Source organism: Bufo gargarizans, chromosome 5 (assembly GCF_014858855.1).
Source record: "Bufo gargarizans isolate SCDJY-AF-19 chromosome 5, ASM1485885v1, whole genome shotgun sequence".
Taxonomy (NCBI): Eukaryota; Metazoa; Chordata; class Amphibia; order Anura; family Bufonidae; genus Bufo; species Bufo gargarizans.
This window is the reverse complement of record NC_058084.1, coordinates 344,508,921-344,532,410: the sequence shown is the minus strand read 5'-3', so window position 1 is coordinate 344,532,410 and position 23,490 is coordinate 344,508,921. Positions and strand designations below refer to the sequence as shown.

Sequence of the window (23,490 nt, the reverse complement as noted above, 5' to 3'; positions counted from 1 at the left end):
TATTTACTTAATCCCTTATCAGTGAGAGGCTAGGTAAACCATGGGCATTGTGTTCCCTGTAACATCAGAACACAACACAATGGAAAGTATATGTATTGCCACTCCTAATTGTGCATTGCGTGCCATATAGTGAAGCATATGAAAAGCATGCTTCTTCACATCACTGAACGCGTTTGTTTTGCGGTTACGTGAGGCACTGCATGCATTGGCCTTTATTCTTACAGTAGAGAAGTCATTAATTATAACTGTTTATGAATTCGGACATTTAAACTTGCTTTTTTTTTTTTTTTTATTCCAATTTAAATTTAGTAGGAGTCGGAGTCGGTTCATTTTTTGCCGACTCCGACTCCAGGTACCCAAAATTGACTCCGACCTCGACTCCGACTCCACAGCCCTGATGCTACCTGAGCGCTATAGAGAACCTGTGTGATACCAGAATATTGTGAGATAGTCTGCTTTGGTTACTTTTGTATTAATGGCATGTCTTTCTCATCATTCCTTCTAGGATGGCAGCCAAGATGGTTTCTTCTTTGTGGAGGAATTCTTTCTTATTATGACTCGAGGGAAGACGCATGGAAGGGGTGTAAGGGAAGCATCCAGATGGCTGTCTGTGAAATTCAAGGTAATTCTTGGAAATGCATGATTCTGTAGAATTGCAGATTTTTCTGGAGGAAGCCACAGCCAGTCCGGGGAAGTGACGAATGACTTGGTGGCCATCCATGTAGTATATGAGTGACGTGTGCCCTCCAGAGCCCCCGTTCTCTCTTAGGTCTCATAGGGTTCCTGAGTAGGGTTTTGCCGCCTCCATTACAACCCCATTAATGAAAATGTGGCTACAAAAACAAGCATATTGGTAATATGGGATTGTGAATATTCTGTAGTCATGGTGGGTGCCTCCTGAGAGTAGTGTCTGGCTGCTGTGGGCGGCCCACCTTCTGAGAGGGGTTATGTCTGATGGGAGAACTCCTTTATTGCTGGTGGGTAGGTAGCAGAGGTCAGTGATATATTTCCATGACTTTCTTGTATATCTTTGAGATTGATCTTGTTTATATACAAACCTCTTGCTGATAAAAACACATCTTTCCCAAGAGACACAGTGAGTTTGTGGCTAATGTTTCCCAGGAGCCAATATAAAGGTTTTGTTTCTGTTAAAAATCCTAATATGCAGACAAATGGGGTTACACTTATTAGAGACAAATTAAGTCATTAAAGGGGTTATCCAAAAAAGCCCCCCAATATGCCTCCCCCGCTTCCTGAATATACTTGCCTTGGTCCCTGGTCCCCACACCACCGTCACTGCTTCTCCCCGTGCGCAGATGAAAACATCCGGTGTCGGGAGTGGGTAGTGGAGCAGCCATTGGCAAGCGGGTGACGCTAGGAAGGCTCGTCCCCGCCTGCCATTGGCTGCTCCCCCTCGACACCGGATGTTTTTATCCGCACACGGGGAGAAGCAGCAGCGGCGATGCAGGGAGCGGGGACCCAGGTAAGTATATTCAGTGTGGGGGGCCCGGCATATTGGGGGGGCTTTTTATAGGCTTGGATAACCTCTACTTTACAGACATAGGATTGAATGTGATGATGTCAGAATGCTTCTCTTTAGAAGGTTGTCTGTTGGATAACCCGCATTACTGGCCATAACATAACCCATAGAGGAGGAGATCTGTAAAGCTTCTGCAACAGTTTTCTGGTGTACAAAAGTCACAGATTTTTTCGCCAGTCCAGATTTGCAACTTTAGCTTTTTCCGACACCTTCACCACTTTTCCAAGAAGCGGTCGGAAGAAGGCAGACCACGTGCGGGACCTCTGCAGCCCGACTCGTTTTTTGGTGTAACAGCTGAAAATGTGGCACTCATTTTCAGTAGTGTATACAGTAGTTTTCTATTATTTTGACCATATATGATTTATATTCATAAAGGGTAGCCCCACAAACTACATTTATCACCTACCCACGTGATCATAGGTCTTCGAATCCCCTGGGTGAATGGAGCGATAATGCCGAAGTGTGCCCTCCACTCTGTTGCAGAGGTTCTCCAGGCCTATACCTAAAATGACTCTTTCAGCTAACCTGTGGAGAGAAGACACTTTAAACAGTACTTACCCAACCAGTTCCGCAATCCCAGTCAGGATGACTTGATCACCCAAGTGACTGAGAGTTCTTCCTCTGACATCATGACTGGATGTGCTCCGAATAGAAAAAAAAAGGCGCGGTCCTGACATGAGAGGAAGAACCATGAGTCAGTCAGGCGTGCACACGATGTCAGATGGAATTGTGCAATCGTCAGTGTGATGGACGGGTTAGTACTGCTCAAAGTGTCTTCTCTCCACAGTTTGGCTGAAAGAAACATTTTAGGTACAGGCCCGAAGAATCCCTAGTGGAGATAGCAGAGCGCTGCATCCGGCAGTCGGATAGACAGTGTATGGTGGTCATGCATTCACACAGGGGACTCGGACAACCCTGTTCTCGTGAGTGGTTGGGTTCCCAGCATTCAAACCCCTAGTGATCATACACTTATCTATCCTGTGAGTACACAAAGAAACAGATGAGGCAGCACTCCCAAAAATGGGTGAAAAGAGTGCTGGAACTGCTTTATTCACCCCTAACCTCAACCTTTCAGCCCAGCGCAATGAGGCCTTTCTCAAGCTATCGCTGACCTGTGGGTAGTTATAAAATGTTGTTCCTGGGTCAACCTTTACGTATTTTAGCTTGTCTGGCCACAGTTTATTTTTAAAGGAATTGTTTCCCAAAGATGAAGCCATCTCCACCATTGGTCATCACCACTTGGGTTCTCTGACTTGAAACCACTTCTGACCAGACATGCAGCAGCCACCACTGGGAAAATGGACGTGTCCATAATGAATTTACCAGAATGAAAGCTGTTTTCACAAAAGATACAACCACTTGGAGAGCATTACTCCCTAAAATATAAAAAAAACACCATATACACCGACCATAGAGTTGCTTTTCTTCTGATTCTGGATTTATAACAAACATGGCTGTCCTTACAGCTTCGACAGAGATGGATGTCTTCTAGTTCTTATAGACTATTGAAAGGCAAATCTGTTTGGTTATCTGGTAATACTCCCAACCGTTTGCTGTTGAGGTCCCTAGACGATCTGAGGGCCAATCCCAACAGGGCTTGTATTGTCACCAAGATTTTACAGAAATGCACATCATTTACAAATGGCTGGATGGAGCATGTAGCAAGTCAACAGACGTGGACAATTCCAGTACCTATTTCAACGAGGGTCAGCCGGCACTCCGTTTGTAGGCGTGGTGCACGTGTCCAGGGCCGAAGTCCAAGTACAAGTGAACAGAAGAAAAGACCGGCACTCACTTTATCTTCAAAAATTTCTTTCTTTTTATTCGCCACGCATTGAAATATTCGGTGACGCGCGTTTCGGCTCTATAGCGAGCCTTTCTCAAACCAATGGCATATAACAAAGTCATACAATACAGGTGATTTAAATAGACCGCCACAGCGGAAATGACATCAGGTAGTCATGGTGATTAAATCACCATGACTACCTGATGTCATTTCCGCTGTGGCGGTCTATTTAAATCACCTGTATTGTATGACTTTGTTATATGCCATTGGTTTGAGAAAGGCTCGCTATAGAGCCGAAACGCGCGTCACCGAATATTTCAATGCGTGGCGAATAAAAAGAAAGAAATTTTTGAAGATAAAGTGAGTGCCGGTCTTTTCTTCTGTTCAATTCCAGTACCTAGTCAAATGTAGTTTTCTTTTCTTTTTCCTTTTCTTTCATAAAAGTTCTTTAAAGGGGTTGTCTCACTTCAGCAAATAGCATTTATTATGTAGAGAAAGTTAATACAAGGCACTTACTAATGGCTAGACTGATTTTTCCATCACATTACACTCTTCTCATTTCCAGGGTTACGACCACTTTTCAATCCAGCATCGGTGGCCGTGCTTGTACACTATAGGAAAAAGTGCTGGCCTATGTGCACTCCTATTGTCCCGGCCACCAGAGAGGCTAGTGCTTTTTCCTATAGTGTGCAGGCACAGCTACCGATGCTGGATTGAAAGGTGGTCGTAACAATGGAGACGAGAGGTGTATAATGTGATGGAAAAATTAGTCTAGCCTGCAAAGGAAGCAATATGGATAATAACAATACATTAGTAAGTGTCTTGTATTAACATTCTCTACATAATAAATGCCACTTGCTGAAGTGAGACAACCCCTTTAAGGGTAACGAAACTTATGATGAAAATGTGAAGGGACAGCAGTGCTGCTCAGATCACTGACTTTCAGATCATGCAGAGTACGGATCCCATATACTCTCTGTGGATCTAGGGGTGGGCGATATAGGCGATATGCGATATAAATTTGTGCCACGATATGGATTTTGTGCATATCGCCAGACCGCGATATGATCACGCTCTCTGTGCGCACTATGTTCTCCTGAGACGGCACAGTGGAGAAGGAGGGAGTCCCTCCCTCCCCACTGTGCACGGCTGCCGCTGACCACCAATGAGAACAGAGGAGGAGGAGGGGAGGGACTGACAGTAAATCATTGAGTTTTCACGATCTCACTGAGCTTGTGAAAACTCAAATCCGATGGTATATTCTAACCCCCAGGCGTTCCCATGGTGACAGGGACGTTTGCCTGGGGGTTAGAATATACAGGGCCACGCCGCTCACAGTAGGGGAGGGGGGGGGGGGGAATCTGTGGATGGCACTGTTTAGGGGAGGGGGGGGGTCTGTGGATGGCACCGTTTAGGGGAGGGGGGGGGATCTGTGGATGGCACTGTTTAGGGGAGGGGGGGGGAAATCTGTGGATGGCACTGTTTAGGGGAGGGGACTCAGCTCCCTGCTGTTGTGTGCACAAAGCACAGGGAAGCAGGGAGAGTGTAAAGTCCTATTCACCCTAATAGAGCTCTATTAGGGTGAATATGACAAGGGTTCTAGCCCTTAAGGAGGCTAATAGTTATTAAATAAAAAGTAAAAAAAAAAGTTTAAACATGCCCCCCCAAATATAGAAAACAATATATCGCGATATATATCGCATATCGCACATGCTTAAAATTATATCGCAATATAGATTTTAGGCCATATCGCCCACCCCTATGTGTATCCATACTCCATGAAAGTAAAAGGCGCTGGGAGCACTCATAGCAGCACTGCTGCCCCTTCACGTTTTCATCAAAGTTTTAGTTACCCTTTAAATATTTGCCATTTTTTTACTCTTCCACTAGATCATGTAAATGCACACAATGCCCTGTATATTGTATGAATGTATACATTTCTGCACCGACAGTGCATTCCACGGATAATACTCGGATGGATCTAGCGATTCCAGGGGAGCAGTACTTCTATCTGAAAGCCAGGACGGCAGCAGAACGACAACAGTGGCTTGTCGCATTGGGTTCTGCAAAAGCCTGTATCACAGACATCAGAACAAAGAAGGAGAAAGGTAAGGGTTTCATATCGCATCATAATCCCCTCACTCACCCCCCACTGCTCATGTTCCTGTGCTTCCCAGGTCCCAGCTGGTCTCTATTTTCTGGTCCCTCTCCCACAGGAGATAACCACTTAGCCGGTCCCGCTAGGCACAGCGGCGACCCAGGAAGCACTGAAACAGGAGCGATAAGGAAATTCCCTACTGGACAACCTCTTTAATCCCTTTTAGTGGTGTTTTACTGCAGATGAGCGTACTGTTATATCCATTGAATGACACAGGAGCTGCAGGTGCCATCCAAGTCCCAGCCATTTAACTCCTTAGATGCTGCAGTCAATAACAACTGCATCATGTAAGTGGTTTGTCAAAGGAAGGGTGCACCTTCTGCCCCCATCGGTCGCTCGGGAGCACATTCTCTCCACATTGATAGTTGCCATGGCACCTGGGAATCTAGCTATGGACATGTGCGTGTTTCTGCATGTTATACTGCACGTTCCAAAGCTTTATGGAAGCAATCAAATGATTGCATTGTGGAGTCCTCTAGTGGGACTAAAAATAAGTTAATAAAGTTTAATAAGGTTTTTTTGTGTGTCCTCATTTATGTCCTCATTTAAAAAAAATCTATACATATATTTTTTTTCTTTAAAAAGTGATTTTAATTTTGCTAAAGTGGAAACACAAAATGAATAATACACATATATGGTATCGCAGGAATCATAACAACCCATAGAATAAAGTGAATGTTACTTAAATTGCATGGTGAATGTTATAAAAAAAAACAATGGCAGAATTGCTATTTCTTTCATCCGCCCCTCAAAAAATAAATTAAATAAATCAATAATTCCTGGGCCATTTGTTCACTTAGGACCCCATCTGTGATCGTGAGTGGCTGCTGCTGGGCCAGACGTGGCTTCCCCTGGCAACATCTGATTTTTGGGCTAGATTTCTTTTTAAGGGGTTCCAAAGAAAATGACTGATTGTAAAATCTGTTGTGGTTTATTATTTGGTTGCCCATCCAGGGAAAATGATCTTTCTTGTTTGTACATAGGAAAATGTATGAATTTTCTATACATATAAGAGATGGCAACCATTTGACTCCTAAACTTTTAGACGTGGCTACTACCAGAGGTGCCCGGGTAATTTTTTCTAAGTCTGGAGCCCTGGTGTAAATGGAATAGTGGTCACATCTTGACATTCCTTCCATGTAGATGGAGCCCAGTATACTTTAGTCCTTGATGTAATTAATTCCCAATCGTCATTATAATGGTATATATTTCACGTGGCGCAGTGGAGACGCTTCAGATTCCTGCTCGCTGCATATGTCTGATGCCACATCTGTTAAACTGCAGATTACACGTTTTAATCAGAAGATTACATCTCTGAATTGGTGACCTGCCACCTCCTCAAATCCCGTGCTTCAGACAGGATATTATTGCGTAGTAAGCAAACTTTCTGGAGCCGGTTATGACCTATATTATATTATTTAAAATCCACTTTTCCTTAGATGACTGATGTATTTTGACTGTATTACGTCAGCTCATGATTTGATGTCTACATGGGAAAAAATCTGAGTAATAGCTCAGAAAATAGGATGCATGAAGTGTACCCCAAATCTTAATTTATTTTTATTTTATTTTATTTCTTTGTTCCAGTAAAATGATGTATACGGTAAGTGGTAAGACGTCGTCATTGTGTCCCAGATATAATGTTTCAGGCACTCCATACAGACTTTGCTAGGACAGTGATTATTCCTGCTGACATTTGTATGGAGCAAAAAAAAGAGAATCTGTACAGAATAATGAAGAAGCTTAAAGGGCATCTGTCAGCAGATTTGTACCAATGAACCTCGCTGACCTGTTACATGTGCGCTTGGCAGCTGAAGACATCTGTGCTGGTCCCATGTTTATAGGTGCCTGCATTGCTTAGAAAAATTATGTTTGAATATATGCAAATGAGCCTCTAGGAACAACGGGGTCGTTGCCATTACACCTAGAGGCTCAGCTCTCTCTGCAGCTGCTGCGCCTTCTGCACTTTGATTGACAGGACCAGGTAGGCGTGATTACGTTTTCACTGCCTGTCCTGTCAAAGTGGTCAGGATGTGTCAGTTGCAGAGAGAGCTGAGCCTCTAGATGTAACGACAACGCCCCCCGCTGCTCCTAGAGGCTCATTTGCATATATTAAAACATCATTTTCAGCAATGTGGCTACTTATAAACATGGGACCAACACAGATGCCTTCAGCTGCCAAGCACACATGCAGCAGGTCAGCCAGTTTCATAGGTTCAAATCTACTGACGGGTACCTTTTAAAGAGTTATTTTTTGTTTTTTTGTATGTTTCTAACTAGGCAAATGTAAGGCGTTTACAATTCACTTAGTTTATCTCCAGTTGCTGGTTTCTCAGATTTCACTGAGGGTCACATCACCTGTGATGTCAGCTTCTCGCCCTGTTCTGATGATGTTTCGTGCACAAGAGAGCAGATATGTGCCTGTACGCCAGACGTCACTGTGCTGGCCACGCCCCCCTGCACTGGCTGAGCTGCTTATTGATCTCTCCCTGGATTCCTAAGGAAAAACATTAACCCCTTCAGCTGCACAGACTCAGGGCTGAAGGCTTTACTGAGTAGCTGCAGGCAGTGAGGAGACAAATGCTGGGCACAGGTACTGACAGAGGAGTTCTGCAGAGCATTGCACAAGAACAGGTCCTGTGTGTATCGGCAGTGTCATTGTACAGCTGGGACTTGTAGTCCTACACATACAACATGCTGCTGAGTGTCCCAGCAGGCAGACATGTCACTCGGGGCAGCACTTGTATTGACTCCCTTAGCAGAGCAGGGGGAGGGGTAGAGATTGTTGTTGTTATTGCAGGGAAACAAAGGACCAGAAGAGAACCAGGGAAATTAGGAAATAGATATTTTTTAGCCTAAAACGTACTTGGCTTAGTTATATATTGCTGCCCATCAGATTTACAGTGCTAGATTTTTTTTTATTTTTTTTTCCATAACTCTGACAACCCCTTTAAGCTTTTAAATTTCACAGCATATTCATTATTTGCACGGAAAAGTCACGGTTTAGCCCCATTAAATGGCTGATGCGCCAGGTCCGCTGCTACATCCATGACAAAAATCCAAGTCAGACTCAGATTTCTGCTGTAGATTCTTTAAATGAAAATTCACACCAAGTTTGCCATAGGCAGATCTGACACGTCTGAGCATTCCCTCGAATGAAAAGAACCCCCAGGGGTGCCATAACACGTATGTAATGCCAATGTCTAGACACGTAAGAATATTTTTAAAACTGATTCCAGTACTAACCTAGTGAATAAATATGTACTGGTGGGACAGCCCCTCTTCATGGGGACACGAGGGATATTTTCACTAGCATTCTGCTATGACCATCTCTCTCAATAGTGGTTTTACATTATTAATATTCTTTTATTACTGTATGTATTTATGCCGTTTTTTTTTTTTCTTCCACAGACTTTAGTGACAGCACAGAAGCTCTTAAAAAAAAGATGTCCGAACTAAGGCTGTATTGCGATATCTTGGTCCAGCAAGTGAATAAGACGAAAGACAGCTCTGTTCTAGGCACATCTGAATCTCTGGTATGTACCCCTGAGCCGGCCGTCTTCAGAGCTAGACACGTGCTAGTGGTGAATGAGGCTTCCACGTTCAGGTTTTCTGATGCAGTTTTTTTTTTTTGCCAAAACCAGGAGTGAATTCAGAAAAGAGCGGAGGTAGTATCTGTCTTTTTTACTTGCGCTCCTTTTATGATCCGCTCCTGGTTTTGTCTTCAAAAACTGCATCACAACAATAAGTCTACTAGCCAAATGGTACCTGCTGTTACTGTTCACTTGTGATTTGTTTCTAGATTTTGTCTACTGGGCGACCTTGTAATAGCACAAAGGTTTGCCAGTTCTGTAAAGGCTGATTGTCATTAGCATACATCCCATTGCACTTTCCACTACAACTTCTATATTTGTAACCTGTATCGCCTACGTTGCTGTTATATATTCAAAATGATAATAAAAAGAAAAATTTAGAAAAAGAAAACCTGAACATGGAAACCCAGCCTAAGGATGCTGCCACATAGTCTGGCTTTTTAATGCAGTTTTTGAAGCCATAATCAGGTTGGGATCATAGCAGGAGATAAAGTATTAAATGGGTTGGGCAAGAATGTGGGGGTTTTGGCAAACCCTCCACTTGGCCGAACCTGTAAAGGAAAGATGACTTGCCTACTTCCCAGTACTAATTCCCTGCTCCTTTTCCTCCAGGCCTGCAATGCTGCACTGGGCTCCCTCGATGTCAGCATCCAGTTTGACATTTTCGCAGGCCATCACTGGCCGCAGCGGAGACCAGATCCACTTGCATCATGTGGACATTTATGATGTAACTGCCGTGGCCAATGTCAAACCAGATGTTGACATTGAGGAAGCCCAGCGAAGCATTGCAGGCTGGAGGAGAAGGAGCAGGGAACCGGCGCTGGGAAGCAGGTAAGTCATCTTTCCTTTACAGGTCTGGCTAAGTGGGGCGTTCCTTCCCCCCATTACTTTAAGAACAGATGCAATTTCTTCTCATTTTTTACATTTTTTTTTTTTCAATCCACTCCTCAAACTACATCAGAAAACCTGAACACGTGGCCGCCCCCTCAGTAAACCTGTGTCTCATAGATGAGCCCTTCTCTGAATGTAGTGATTTCATTAGTGTATCCAAGTGGGTGGATAGCATCCAACCTTTCCCAGTTTCTCCACTGGGCTGTATAACGTACATCCCAGCTAATGAAGAATCTATTTTTGAATCAGGGAACGGACTTTGCCATTGTAGGATTGACATGAAACTTCTCATTCCTCTTCTAAGAGAGGTTCTACAGGACCTTGAGTGAATTAATGTGCTTGGGGAAGCCATTCCTCGGCAAGTCAGTTAGGGTTCAGCGGCATGAGGGGGGACCTATTAGGCAGTTCACTTTAAGGTTATTGGTGATTGGTATATAGAGAACCACTTTGTAACATGAAATGTGTTTTTGCTGTTGTTATAGGAGGACCTTAATATGGGAGCTCTTTTGAAGTCAACATGCAATACCTTCCTGAAAACCCTGGAGGAGTGCATGAAGATTGCAAATAACACCTTCACGTCTCGCCTCATGTACACCAGTCCCCCCGAATCTCCTCATCTCTCTGCCCTTAGACCGAACAAGGTAGTGTTTGACAGCCCTCATTAGTCATATGCCGCACGGCTAACCTCCTACAAGCATATGCTGGGAAGTCAAGGTCATAAACTTGGCAATGTGTGTTTTTATGGTTAGTGATTGCAAGTCATGTGTCTGCGCCCGAAAAGAAAGAAAAAGATCAGAAAAATGTAGGCTGAGTTCCCCTATGGGCTTACATATGCACCCTGGCAGTCTGTTCCTGCGGAGGAAAAGACTTCTGGAGTTCACTTTATCTAGCATAGCCGGATACCATTGTGCACTGCCGGATCCCCATTCACTGTAATGGGATCTGTCGGGGATCTGCCCGCTTTCCGGTATATATGCTGACTTTCAACCGGACAAAAAATGCTGCGTGTAGTATTTTTTTGTCCGGCTGGAAGCCAGATACAGCGAATTCCGTCAGTCTGTTCCTCCGCCGGAAGAGACTGCCGTAGTTCAAAGCGCATGTGAACCCAGCCTTACAGGGGTTATCCTGAGGATAGGCCATCAATATGAAAAGAGAATTTCTCATTAGGACAAAATATCTTCAAACTAAGGCTACGTTCACATTTGTTTTTGGTGTCCGCATCCGTTTGAATAATGCAACTGGCTGCATCCGCATCATTGAAAACGAATGGGGACAAAACTGAAGCTTTTTCCTCCGGTTTTGAGATCCTCTGCTGGATCCCCATACCGGAAAGGAAAATGCAGATGTGAAACAGCCTAAGTCTCATCCTCTTAATAGCAGGGGATATTCTTCCCTTCTCGAGTGATGTCCATAAGCCTTAACATGGCATATCTATATAACGTGTCCTTCAGGGTATGATTCCATGGTGCGGCCGGCCCATGCCCACCGTGGTAAGATCATGCGATCATAGTTTGTGGGTGGATGTGGGGCTAGCCGCATCATGGAGTTGAACCATTAATATTAGGGCATCTGTAAGAATCCTTTCACACCCTAATCAGGCAGCTGAGAATTTAGAGGCGGGGGGATGCAAATAATTTTTAGAATTTTTCTTGGTGCACCAGATTCACTCCCTAAAAGGTCTGTTGCTGACCTACTCTCTTAAAGGGATCTGTTACTCTTGATTTAGCCCTATTAACTTCAGTACTACATGAGTAGGACTGAAGACTGGGAGTCCACATCGCTACTTTTTTTTAGTTCAGCTTTCCCCCGTTCCGCCACTGTGTACCCTTAAATCTCTTTTGTAATACGTTGTTAGATCTGCTAAGCTCGCACTCGGGTCCTCCCTATTATGTCTGTGTCACTCCCAACAGGGTAACAGGGGTGCAGTATGAAAGTAAACAGCAGTGATCTGGACTCCCTACCTGCAGTTATGGACACTAAATCCAGATGACAGATTCCCTGTAATTTACATGGAACCACACGTTTGAAAGTGGTCTTTATAGTAACATTTCACATTTATAATCTACTTTTTTAAATAATTTTAGGTACGTCGATCTACCTTGTCCAGTCAGATTTCAGTACAAAGGTGTGTATAAAATAATACGTTTACTAGGATTAGTTAAAGGGGTTATGCCATAATTGATGTAAAAAAAATTAAATCGGACATCACATAGTACACGACAATCTATTTCTCACAAAGCTAGAACCAGCCCTGTACCTCCCATGGATCCAGAGATCTCCCCATTCATTGCTCCTATTGCTCTGCTAGATTCTCTTCAGGCTGGCAGCTCAGAGGGACATATCCTTTCTGCTGCAGCTGTCTCCCTATCTCCGTTCAGAGGGCATGTCCTTTCTGCTGCAGCTTTCTCCCTATCTCAGATCAGAGGACATGTCCTTTCTGCTGCAGCTTTCTCCCTATCTCCGGTCAGAGGACATGTCCTTTCTGCTGCAGCTGTCTCTCTATCTCCGTTCAGAGGGCATGTCCTTTCTGCTGCAGCTGTCTCCCTATCTACGGTCAGAGGGCATGTCCTTTCTGCTGCTGTAATTGTCACTGCTACTGACAGTAGCTATGGCTGGTGGCAAGGATAGTACTTAGTATGTGCGACCACCTCAGTAGGAGGATGTGCGCATTATTAAACAGATTAAACAGCAGGGGGCACCATTGTAATGAAATATAGAGAATATCTCAAAACTGGAGCATTTTTGTAACAGAAAATAAATTGCAAAAATAACTACGGTAGTGTTTCATGCTGATTTATATCAAAAGCATTTAATGGTGTCACAACCCCTTTAATTTATTTTTGGAATTCTGTTTCAGAAGATCCAGATGTAAGATGAGGATGCTCATTGATGTTATTTTTGGATAGTTGTAGTTTCTCCATTCTGAACCCCGATATTCCCCAGTAGTCATGCGCACTCCTTGTTAGCTGAGGCATCCATTCCTCAGTACTTGTTCTTCTGGCATGAACTGTCACTTGTATCACGAGAGAATGTGTATGAGCTCCTGTTTTGTGTCTGTCTTTTCTCTAACAAATGTCCCATCATTTAATCCTTTAGGAAAATGGAGCGGAATAATAACATTGAAAATGGCTCTTTTAGCGAGGAGACCAACCACTCTGACCATTCCGTAACTGAAAACATTCGTGTCCTTGGTATGGAAATTTCTGAGACTGTTCCTGCGTCTTCAACAGAGAAAGAAAAATCTAAAGATTTACGAGGTAAAGACACAGATCTGTTGAACGGTGCTTATACTCACCGACAGGCTTTTGACATAACGGCGTTCACTGTGTGCTAAGAATGACATGACGTTTTTATTCTGCAGCTCAATACAAATACATCAATACCAAACTTGTAGTTTTTTAAAAACAAAATTACTACTTTAAAAAAAAAAAAAAACTTTGAAAAAATAAAGATTTTCCTTGCATCACCATATTCTGATAGTGATTACTTTTTTATATTTACATTCACATAGTTTTATGAGAGCTTGTTTTTTGCAGGAAAAACTATAGTTTTTATTGGTATCATTTTTGTGGTACGTATGACATTTTGATCACTGTTATTTAATTTTTTTGGGGGGAGGGGTAACTTTGGTAAACTTTTTTTAAACTTTTTATTTAATAACTATTAACCTCCTTAGGTGGCTAGTACCTGGGATTGTCCTATTCACCCTAATAGAGATCTATTAGGGTGAATAGGATTTTCACATGCTCCCTGCTGCGCTGTGCTTCATGCACACAGCAGCAGGGAACTTACCATGGCAGGCCTGGAAGGCTTGACAAGCGTTCAGGCCGCCATGGTAACCAATCAGGGCTCCAATCGGAAGGCGAAGGGAGCTGCATCCCTCTGTCTGACCTCACAGGTGCCGCGATCAGTGTTGACCTCGGCACCTGAGGGCTAAAATGACGGTTTGACGGGATCGGCGTTCCCAATTCGTTGCAGCCAGCACCTGTCGCGTATGGAGCGGGCTCACCGCAGCAGCCCGCTCCATACAATTCCTCAACCACCATGACAGATGGGTACGTCCCGATGGTTGAAGTGGTTAATAAAAAATAAACTCAATAATTTTTAACAAAAAATTATTATTAAATAAGTCTTAAAACGGCATCTTTAAAACATAATGTAATGTTAAATATTATGTACTGAGAAGTATACTCCTCCCCCAAAAAATACAACTTGAAAAAAGACCTTACATAGCAATAAGAACAGAGTAAGGCGCAAAAGGAAATGGCCAAAATGGACCCGTCTCTTTAAGGCATGGAGCAGTGTGTTACATAAGGGTGTATTCACATGGGGACATCGTTTTTGCCATCCACCCACAATTTGCAGAATTTTGCCACCCCGCTCTGTACGTGCACCAAAAAAACCTCACCCCACAACTGCAACATGTGCATGCACTCTTACAAGCAAAAACTGCTTTGGCGTAGGTGCTGTGAGATGCCAGTTGGTTTAATAGACTGCTGTGGGCATTGCTTTTTTTTTAAACTGTATAGAAATGTGAAACATGCAGAACTTCCCTACACGGTCAGCCACTGCAAATAACCTATAGCACTCGGTGCACATCAGGGCTTTGTGTTTGGTGCCTACATCTTGATGTTAACCAGATGGATGCACTGAACATAAAGAAAAAAAACAAGGGCCCTTTTGCAACAGCCAAGGATTCAGGCGATTATAACTGGTGGTCTGTATAAAAAGAGGAAAACGCTTGTTTTTCAGGTAAACACTTTTTCTGTAAACAGGGGATGTGCTACGAACAGTATGCAAAATGAATGGGGAACGAATAATCGTAAAAATGGATCATTCATCCAACATTCACTTTGCAATGGGTCATCTGAAGGGCCAATTGACTTGAACATCATTGATCAGCACTCATTACTGGCCTGCCATCAACCCATGAAAGAGATATCTAAGGGTGGGTTCACAGAGTTATTTTTTGAGGTTTTGAGCCAGATTTTCCCTCTTAGGTTTTTCAGCCAAAGCCAGAAGTGGATTTGAAAGGAATCTGAACTATAAATATGATGGACTTATACTTCTCCTTCCTGCTGGATCGATTTCTGGTTTAGGCTGAAAAACCTGCAGGAAAATCTGCCTCCTCCAAAAAAACGATGTGTGAAAAGAATCATACCCTAATTACTTTGGATGAAAAAGACTAATAATGCGTCCTGCATCATTTCTTGCCTTCAGTCGGCGGGCTCCTCAACATCCCCTGAAGATACAGCATAACATCCAATACATCAGATTATCCAATCCAGGGATTCTCAAAATGCGACCCTCCAGCTGTTGCAAAACTACAACTCCCAGCATGCCTGGACAGCCTAAAACTATTAGGGCATGCTGGGAGTTGTAATTTTGCAACAGCTAGAGGGCCGCATGTTGAGCATCCCTGATCCAATCCATGGCTAAACTGAGCTCCGTCCTTTCCATGGACTGGTAGTGCGGTAAAAAGCGAAGAGCTGCATTCAAACAAAATCTCGGCATAAAGTGAATATCTAGGTCTGGACGCCATTTTATCCTTAGGCCCATTGCCCAGGTCCATGGACCTCCAGTTTTTACTGATTTCCAATTCTCTGGTTTTCTTTTGCACAGATGTAAAGTAAGGCTAGTTCACACCAGTGTTAGTGGGATCCGGCAGGCTGCGCATCGGTTTTAGGCCAGCCGATTCTCGGCATATTTGCCAGATTGCCGCCTGATCTCCGCTGGTCCCCATTATAGTTAATGGGGCCAGATGGCAATCATGTCGTTTCTGGCAATGCCGGATCCAAAGATCTCTTGTGTGAAGCTAGCCTAAGCTACCTTGCTTCCCCCGAGTGGTGGCTGCAGGCAAGCCAATGGTTTCCAAGGGGGGACTTTCAGGATGTTGACTAGGGTTATCTGGAACTAGAAAACATTTTTAACATTTAGATATTCACTGGTCCGTATTTTCCCGCAGAAACTGAAGGTGATCTAGAGATTATTCCACCAACTACAGAGAAGCAAGGTGACTGTCACCTACCGGACGACGTGAAAGACACGCATGCAGATTTACATACAACGTCTGGCACGTTGCAGCAAGATGAAGGAGGAGGGAATGAGGATGAAGGAGGAGGCAGAGAGCTGCCCCAAACATTCTTCAGCACAATGAGTCACAGGTAGGAATGTAGAATTTACATTAACCACTTACCTGTAGATGACATTAAAATTGATTAGTAATGTTTTAAGATAAGAAAACGTGGGGGCGGGTGGAGCAGTATCTAATCTGGCCTCTGCTTATCTAATGTACAGGTCAGGAGGACTGCTGCCTCCTCAGAAAGAAACATAAATTAGCACAAATACTTGCTAGATTGGTTATTACCTAGCCATCATTTAAAGGGTCCATGTATGGCCGGGTTCAGATCTGCGTTGTGAACTCCGTCACTGTAGTCCAGTCACTCTATCCGGTGTACTTGATGGATTTCAGACGGAAAAGAAATGCTACACGCAACATTTTTTTTTGTCCGGACGAAAGTCGGCATGGTATGCCGGAAAGCGGCTGGATTACCGCCAGATCCCATTACATTGAATAGGGATCCTGCGGTGCACGGAGGTATCTGGCTATGTCAGATATGGTGAACTCCGGCAGTCTGTTCCTCTGCCAGAACAGACTGCCAGAGTCCACAGTGCAGATTTGAACCCAGCCTATATAGAAAGAATACACTGCGCATCAGACGCATGCGCAGTGAAGCAAGGTATGCCTCCCTCTGCTTCATCGCCTCATGTGCCTGAAGCCGCTGGAAAAAAGTTCCAGACTCTTCTGCTAGGTTTGAATTTCATTTGTGGAGACAGACTGGTTTGTGATGGGCAGCCGTATAATGGAATGTAGGTGGTTTAGGATCCCCATACCAGGTGGCAGGTACCCTTTAAATGATCCTGATTACAAGTCAAAAGTCTAAATTCCTAAGACCAGTTTAATGGTTCACCCTTAGGTGCCCAGATTCTGAAATCAGAGAATTAAATATTCCTTTTTTTAATCCCATTTGAGCAGGATATAAATCAAAGTACTGTTCATCTGGTCCATGTGTGATGGTGGAATACTTGTCTTGTTTCTTTTCAGATTCAGTGACCTTGTGTATGAAGATAAGGACGGTTTACCCACGGAATATTTCTTGGACTCCTGCTATGCAATAGTCCCAGTTTTGGGTATGTGTCTATTATGTATCTTCAACTTGCAGGATAACAGGCCGAACTGGATGGACAAATGTCTTTTATTTTGCCTTATATACTATGTATTGACTATGTGTTGTTTATTATAGTGCTACATAAGCAGATTACATTTTAGGGCTTGTTCACACGACCATCCTCGTGGTTCCTTTGCTATTGCATTTTTTGTCTAAAACCAGGACAGAAAAATTTAGGAAAACCTATAACCTTTACTCCTCGTCAATACAAAAGATTTAAAGTGGGAAAGTATGACACCCTCCACTAATTACATCTTATGTATCTCAGTGACATCAGAGGACGTTTAATGTGGATGGCGCTGTTATGGGGGGATCTGTGGATGACACTATTATGGGGGGTTCTGTGGATGGCGCTGTTATGGGGGTGGATCTGTGGATGGCACTGTTATGGGCGATCTGTGGATGGCACTGTTTTATTGAGGGGATCTGTGGATGGCACTGTTTTATGGAGGGGATCTGTGGATTGCACTGTTTTATGGAGGGGATCTGTGAATGGCACTGTTATGGAGGGGATCTGTAGATGGCACTGTTATGGAGGGGATCTGTGGATGGCACTGTTATGGAGGGGATCTGTGAATGGCACTGTTATGGAGGGGATCTGTGGATTGCACTGTTTTATGAAGGGGATCTGTGGATGGCACTGTTATGGAGGGGATCTGTGGATTGCACTGTTATGGAGGGGATCTGTGGATGGCACTGTTATGGAGGGGATCTGTGGATGGCACTGTTATGGGGGGGATCTGGATGGCGCACTGTTATGGGGGGGATCTGTGGATGGCACTGTTATGGGGGGGATCTGTGGATGGCACTGTTATGGGGGGGATCTGTGGATGGCACTGTTATGGGGGGGGATCTGTGGATGGCACTGTTATGGGGGGATCTGTGGATGGCACTGTTATGGGGAGGGGGGTCTGTGCACTGTTATGGGGAGGGGGGATCTGTGGATGGCACTGATATGGGGGATCTATAGATGACACTATATAGCATCTTATGCTGTATGTGTCATCCACAGATCTCCCCCATAACAGTGTCATCCACAGATCCCCTTCCCCATAACAGTGAACAGATCCCCCTCCCCATAACAGTGCTCAGATCCCCCTCCCCATAACAGTGCACAGATCCCCCTCCCCATAACAGTGCCATCCACAGATCCCCCTCCCCATAACTTCCCCGGCCCCGCTGCTAACTTTTACTGAGCGCATCTTTATTACATTACAATGAAGCTCCGGTAACAGGCAGAGCGGGCGGCGGCGTAAAGTCACTCACGTGATGCGCCTGCTCCGCCCACTTTATGAATGGAGCAGGCGCGTCACGTGAGTAAGTGACGATACGTCGCCGCCCGCTCTGTCTGTTACTGGAGCTTTATTGTAAGGTAAAATAAAGATGCGCTGATTTAAAGTAAACCGCCCGCCCGCATAGCAACAAATAGGCGATTATTCGATAACTGGATTAATCAACAACGAATCCCGTTATCGAATATTATCGATAAAATCGATTAATCGTTGCAGCCCTAGATATGAGATAGGTAGAAAGATCTGCCAATGTAATCTTTCCTGTAATGATGAGGAGAAAGTGATCAGTAGATTTTATTATTTTTTAAATATAGATAGTAACATGGAAAATTGAAAGCTACATCACCAAAAATTCTTTCAAAATATCTTTAACATAAAAACTTGATTTAACCAATAGAGAATTTTCTGATAACACATTCCCTTTGAGTACTGCTAATTATCTATTAGTAAGTTCCAGGATGTTCCCCATGACAGAACATGGGAGGCTGTCCTTATAGGCCTCTGTAGGGGCAGAAAGCAAGGCCCCTCCCCACCCCCCTATCCAGTGTTCTTCCTCTCCCTACAAGAGAGGCCCTCCTTAGGGTGAAGAAAAGAAAATGGAAGTAGCCGCAGGCTACTAGGGCTGGATCTGGGTCAGGTGGTGTCCGGCCAATCCCAGTTTCCTCAAGGCCCTGCTAGTACCTCTTTGTGAGGTTCCCTAGCCTTCCCAGTTTACCTCTCTCCCTCATGGCCACGGTATCTGGGAGCAAAAGCCGCTTCCCCTCTGGGGGCTCTCAGCTCGCTAGCGCAGATCCTCCTCGTGGGGGCGCATAGCGGGGACGTTTCTTCCGGGGAACGCTCTGGGTCCAGGAAGTGACGCCGCTCCACCAGGATCCAAGATGGCGGCACCCAGCGATCCATGCTGGAGGCCTGGATGGGGGCTTTGCATGAGGGGTCGACTGTCCCCTAGGGAATAGAGTCCCCAAGAAGAAAGGAGAAGCGCAGCGGCAGCAGGGGGCGGACCCTTAAGGTAAGGTCATATAAAAAAATAAACCAACAAGCAGTCAGGCTTGTCTGCTGTTCCAGATGGAGTCCCAGATGTCTACCAAGCCTGAAATGGCTGGTGATATCCCTGCTCAGGGCTATGTAAGTTTTTTTTTTTTTTTTTTTTTTACCAAACCCTGCTTTATCCTGTTTTATTCTGCTTTATTGGTGTACTCTAGTACTAAGGGAGAGTTCCTTTGTTTCTTTCTAGGGGAAAAGGATCCGGGACATAGATCCCACACAGAACCTAAAAAGAAAACAAAGAAATGTATTTCCTGTGTTAGAAAGTTACAGGAATCATACAAAAAACTGCTGTGCCCTGATTGTATTGCAAAACTTCTGAAGGAGGAACAGCCGTCCTTCCTCTCTGATCTGAGGTCTATGATAAGAGAAGAAGTACAGGCTTCAGTTTCTAGCTCGATTCCTGCTCTACCAGTTTCTCCGCCAGTTTCAAGGAAACCTAGAATCCAGCTGGAATCAGAGTCATACGAACAGGGCGATAATACTTCTTATTCGGACGGGGAGTTAGAAGAAGAAGAGTTAATCTGTCCCTCAGGTTCTTCTGAAAACCAGAAAAAATACCTCTTGTTTGGGGGGGTGAAGATTTAGATTTGTTACTATCGGCAGTAAGGGAAACTATGGAGGTGGAGGAGGTTCAGCAACCCAGAACAACTCAAGACGAGATGTTTGGATTAAGGGCGAAGAAAAGGAAGCTGTTTCCGGTCAATTCCAATCAGAGAGATGATACTGGAGTAGTGGGAAGATGCAGAAAAGAAACTTTCCATTCCTCGAGAATTCAGAAGTCGCCTTCTATTTAATCCGGAGGACACTAAATTATGGGAAGAAGTTCCAAAAATAGATAGCAAAAGTCTGGGAATGTTCAGCTGCAACAATCAATACTAATATTGCCGCCACATCTGTAGCTAGAGCTATGGGATTATGGCTCAATCAATTGGAAAACCATTTAAAGCTCAAGACACCTAGAGAAGTAATTCTGGATTCTCTGCCATTGCTAAAAATGGCCACTGCTTTCATGGGTGATGCTTCTGCAGAATCAATCAGTTTTGCCACACGAAGTGGAACAATATCAAATACCACTAGAAGGGCCTTGTGGCTGAAGACCTGGACAGGCGACATAGCTTCAAAAAATAATATATGTGCAATACCATTTTCCAGTTCTTACGTATTCAGGCAAGTATTGGATACCAATTTAGAAAGAGCGACTGACAAGAAAAAAGGATTTCCAGAGGAGAAGCCCAAGAAAAGTCAGCCCTTTCGGAGAACAAACAGACAGTCCCAGTACTGATAGAGTAGAGAGAAGGGAAAAACTGGTAGATGGAGCTACCCAAAAGGAGGCAGAGGAAGAGTGTTCTTTCTCAACCCGAACACAAATAATCCTGGTAAACAATGACTCCATCTCGGTGGGAGGGAGACTTTGTTTTTTCAGCCAGGAATGGGTTTCCATTACAAAAAATCCCTGGGTAATCCAAAACATTCAGGAGGGTTACAAATTGGAATTCAAGTCTCCTCTCCCACGATGATTTTGGACAACCAATCCTCACTCAGAAACACTACAGAATCAACTTCTGGATATTCAGTCTCTGTGTAAGATGAAGGCCATTGTTCCAGTACCCTCGCATGAACAGTTCAAGGGTCATTATTACAAACTATTTCTCGTAAAGAACAAATGGGTTGTTAAGGACGATTATAAACCTCAAATCCCTGAACAGGTGGATCTCCTATCGGAAATTCAAGATGGAATCCATTCGGTCAGGCATTCCACTCATCACCCCGGCAGCATTGATGTTCACAATAGACTTGAAGGATGCATATTATCATGTGCCTATTCATCCTCATCATCAAAAATATCTGAGATTTGCAATAAAATTGAACAGCCGCATACATAATTTCCAATTTCATTGTGCCCTTCGGAATCTCGTTGGCTTCGAGGATTTTTACAAAACTGATGGTAGAAGTGATGGCTCACCTAAGACAGTACAAAATAATTATAATCCCATACCTGGACGATTTCTTATTAACAGCCCAATCTGAGAAGATATTGAAAAACGATCTTCAATTAATACTGGAGGTGCTGACCAAATTGGGTTGGATTATCAACTTCAACAAATCAGATCTGAGGTTGGAAACCAGAAAGATTTTCTTGGGTACACTTCTAGATTCAGTGAAAGGAAGATCCTTTCTACCTATAACCAAACAAAATACCATGGTAATAAAATTCCAACGCTTCAAAAAGTTGCACAGTCAGAGAGGCAATGAGGATTCTGGGCATCTTTTGACATCTTGCATACCCATGATTCCCTGGGCCCATGTTCATTCAAGACCATTACAGAAACTAATACTATCTTGGTGGGACAAGAGTCAAAAATCTGTAGACAAAAGGATTTTCCTTACCACAGGGGTAAAGAACTCCCTGAACTGGTGGTTAACTCCAGACAACCTAGTGAAGGGAATTCCCTGTAAGCTGGATCCAAAGGTGACGGTAACCACGGATGCCAGCAAGTTAGGCTGGGGAGCCCAGGTGGAGGATCTATATTTTCACGGAGAATGGTCACCTCAAGAAAGCCTGGGATCATCAAACTTAAAAGAGCTAACAGCGGTTCTGAAGACGCTGAAACAGGCCGAAAATATCATAAAAGGGAAGCATCTAAGAATCTACTCAGACAACATCACTACAGTGTGTTACCTCAAACACCAGGGGGGAACCAGGAACCCCTTGCTGCAGAGGGTGTCAAATCAAATTTTTCACTGGGCCCAATCAAACGCGTTATCAATCTCAGCCTTAGGCCTCATGCACACGACCGTTGTGTGCATCCGTGTCCGTTGTGCCGTTTTCCGTGATTTTCTGCGGACCCATTGACTTTCAATGTGTCCGTTGAAAACTCGGAAAATGCACCGTTGTTCATCCGCGTCCGTTCACCGTTGTTCCTATGACCTGTCCTATTTTTTTGACGGACAACGGTTCACGGGCCCATTCAAGTCAATGAGTCCGTGAAAAAACATGGATGCACACAAGATTGACATCCGCGTCCGTGATCCGTGGCTGTGGGCTACTTTCATACAGACAGATCCGAAGATCCGTCTGCATAAAAGCTTTTTCAGAGCTGAGTTTTCACTTTGTGAAAACTCAGTTCCGACAGTATATTCTAACACAGAGGCGTTCCCATAGTGACGGGGACGCTTCAAGTTAGAATATACTAAGAAGTGTGTACATGACTGCCCCCTGCTGCCTGGCAGCACCTGATCTCTTACAGGGGGCTGTGATCCACACAATTAACCCCTCAGGTGCCGCACCATGCGGGTGCGATGCATGCGGTGAACGTATTGCACCCGCACTGAATCCTGACCCATTCATTTCTATGGGGCTGTGCACATGAGCGGTGATTTTCACACATCACTTGTGCGTTGAGTGAAAATCGCAGCATGCTCTATATTGTCCCGATTTTCACGCGACGCAGGCCCCATAGAAGTGAATGGGAAGCGTGAAAATCGCATAGCATCCGCAAGCAAGTACGGATGCGGTGCGATTTTCACGCACGGTTGCTAGGAGACGATCGGGATGGAGACCCGATCATTATTATTTTCCCTTATAACATGGTTATAAGGGAAAATAATAGCATTCTGAATACAGAATGCATAGTAAAACAGCACTAGAGGGGTTACATTTTTTTTAAAAAAAAATGTAACTCACCTTAGTCCACTTGATCGCGAAGCCGGCATCTCCTTGTGTTTCCTCTGCTGAACAGGACCTGGGCTGAGCTGCTGCATTAAATAGAGGTTAAGGACCTTTGATGACGTCACTCCGGTCATCACATGGTACGTCACATGATCTTTTACCATGGTGATTCACCATGGTAAAAGACCATGTGATGACCGGAGTGACGTTATCAAAGGTCCTTAACCTCTATTTAATGCAGCAGCTCACCCCAGGTCCTGTTCAGCAGAGGAAACACAAGGAGA

At 44.2% G+C, this 23,490-nt stretch overlaps 1 protein-coding gene across 1 annotated transcript in view; it reads left to right on the top strand.

Annotated features, from left to right (window-relative positions):
• PLEKHA8 (pleckstrin homology domain containing A8) overlaps nucleotides 1-23,490 on the top strand; it is a 50,266-nt gene that overhangs the window by 14,680 nt on the left and 12,096 nt on the right. The window contains exons 2-9 of the mRNA XM_044295003.1: nucleotides 506-622; nucleotides 5,279-5,434; nucleotides 8,896-9,020; nucleotides 10,451-10,609; nucleotides 12,053-12,093; nucleotides 13,065-13,225; nucleotides 15,934-16,132; nucleotides 17,074-17,159. Of these exons, the coding sequence (XP_044150938.1) occupies nucleotides 506-622; nucleotides 5,279-5,434; nucleotides 8,896-9,020; nucleotides 10,451-10,609; nucleotides 12,053-12,093; nucleotides 13,065-13,225; nucleotides 15,934-16,132; nucleotides 17,074-17,159 (1,044 nt within the window). The remainder of the gene's footprint in view (nucleotides 1-505; nucleotides 623-5,278; nucleotides 5,435-8,895; nucleotides 9,021-10,450; nucleotides 10,610-12,052; nucleotides 12,094-13,064; nucleotides 13,226-15,933; nucleotides 16,133-17,073; nucleotides 17,160-23,490) is intronic.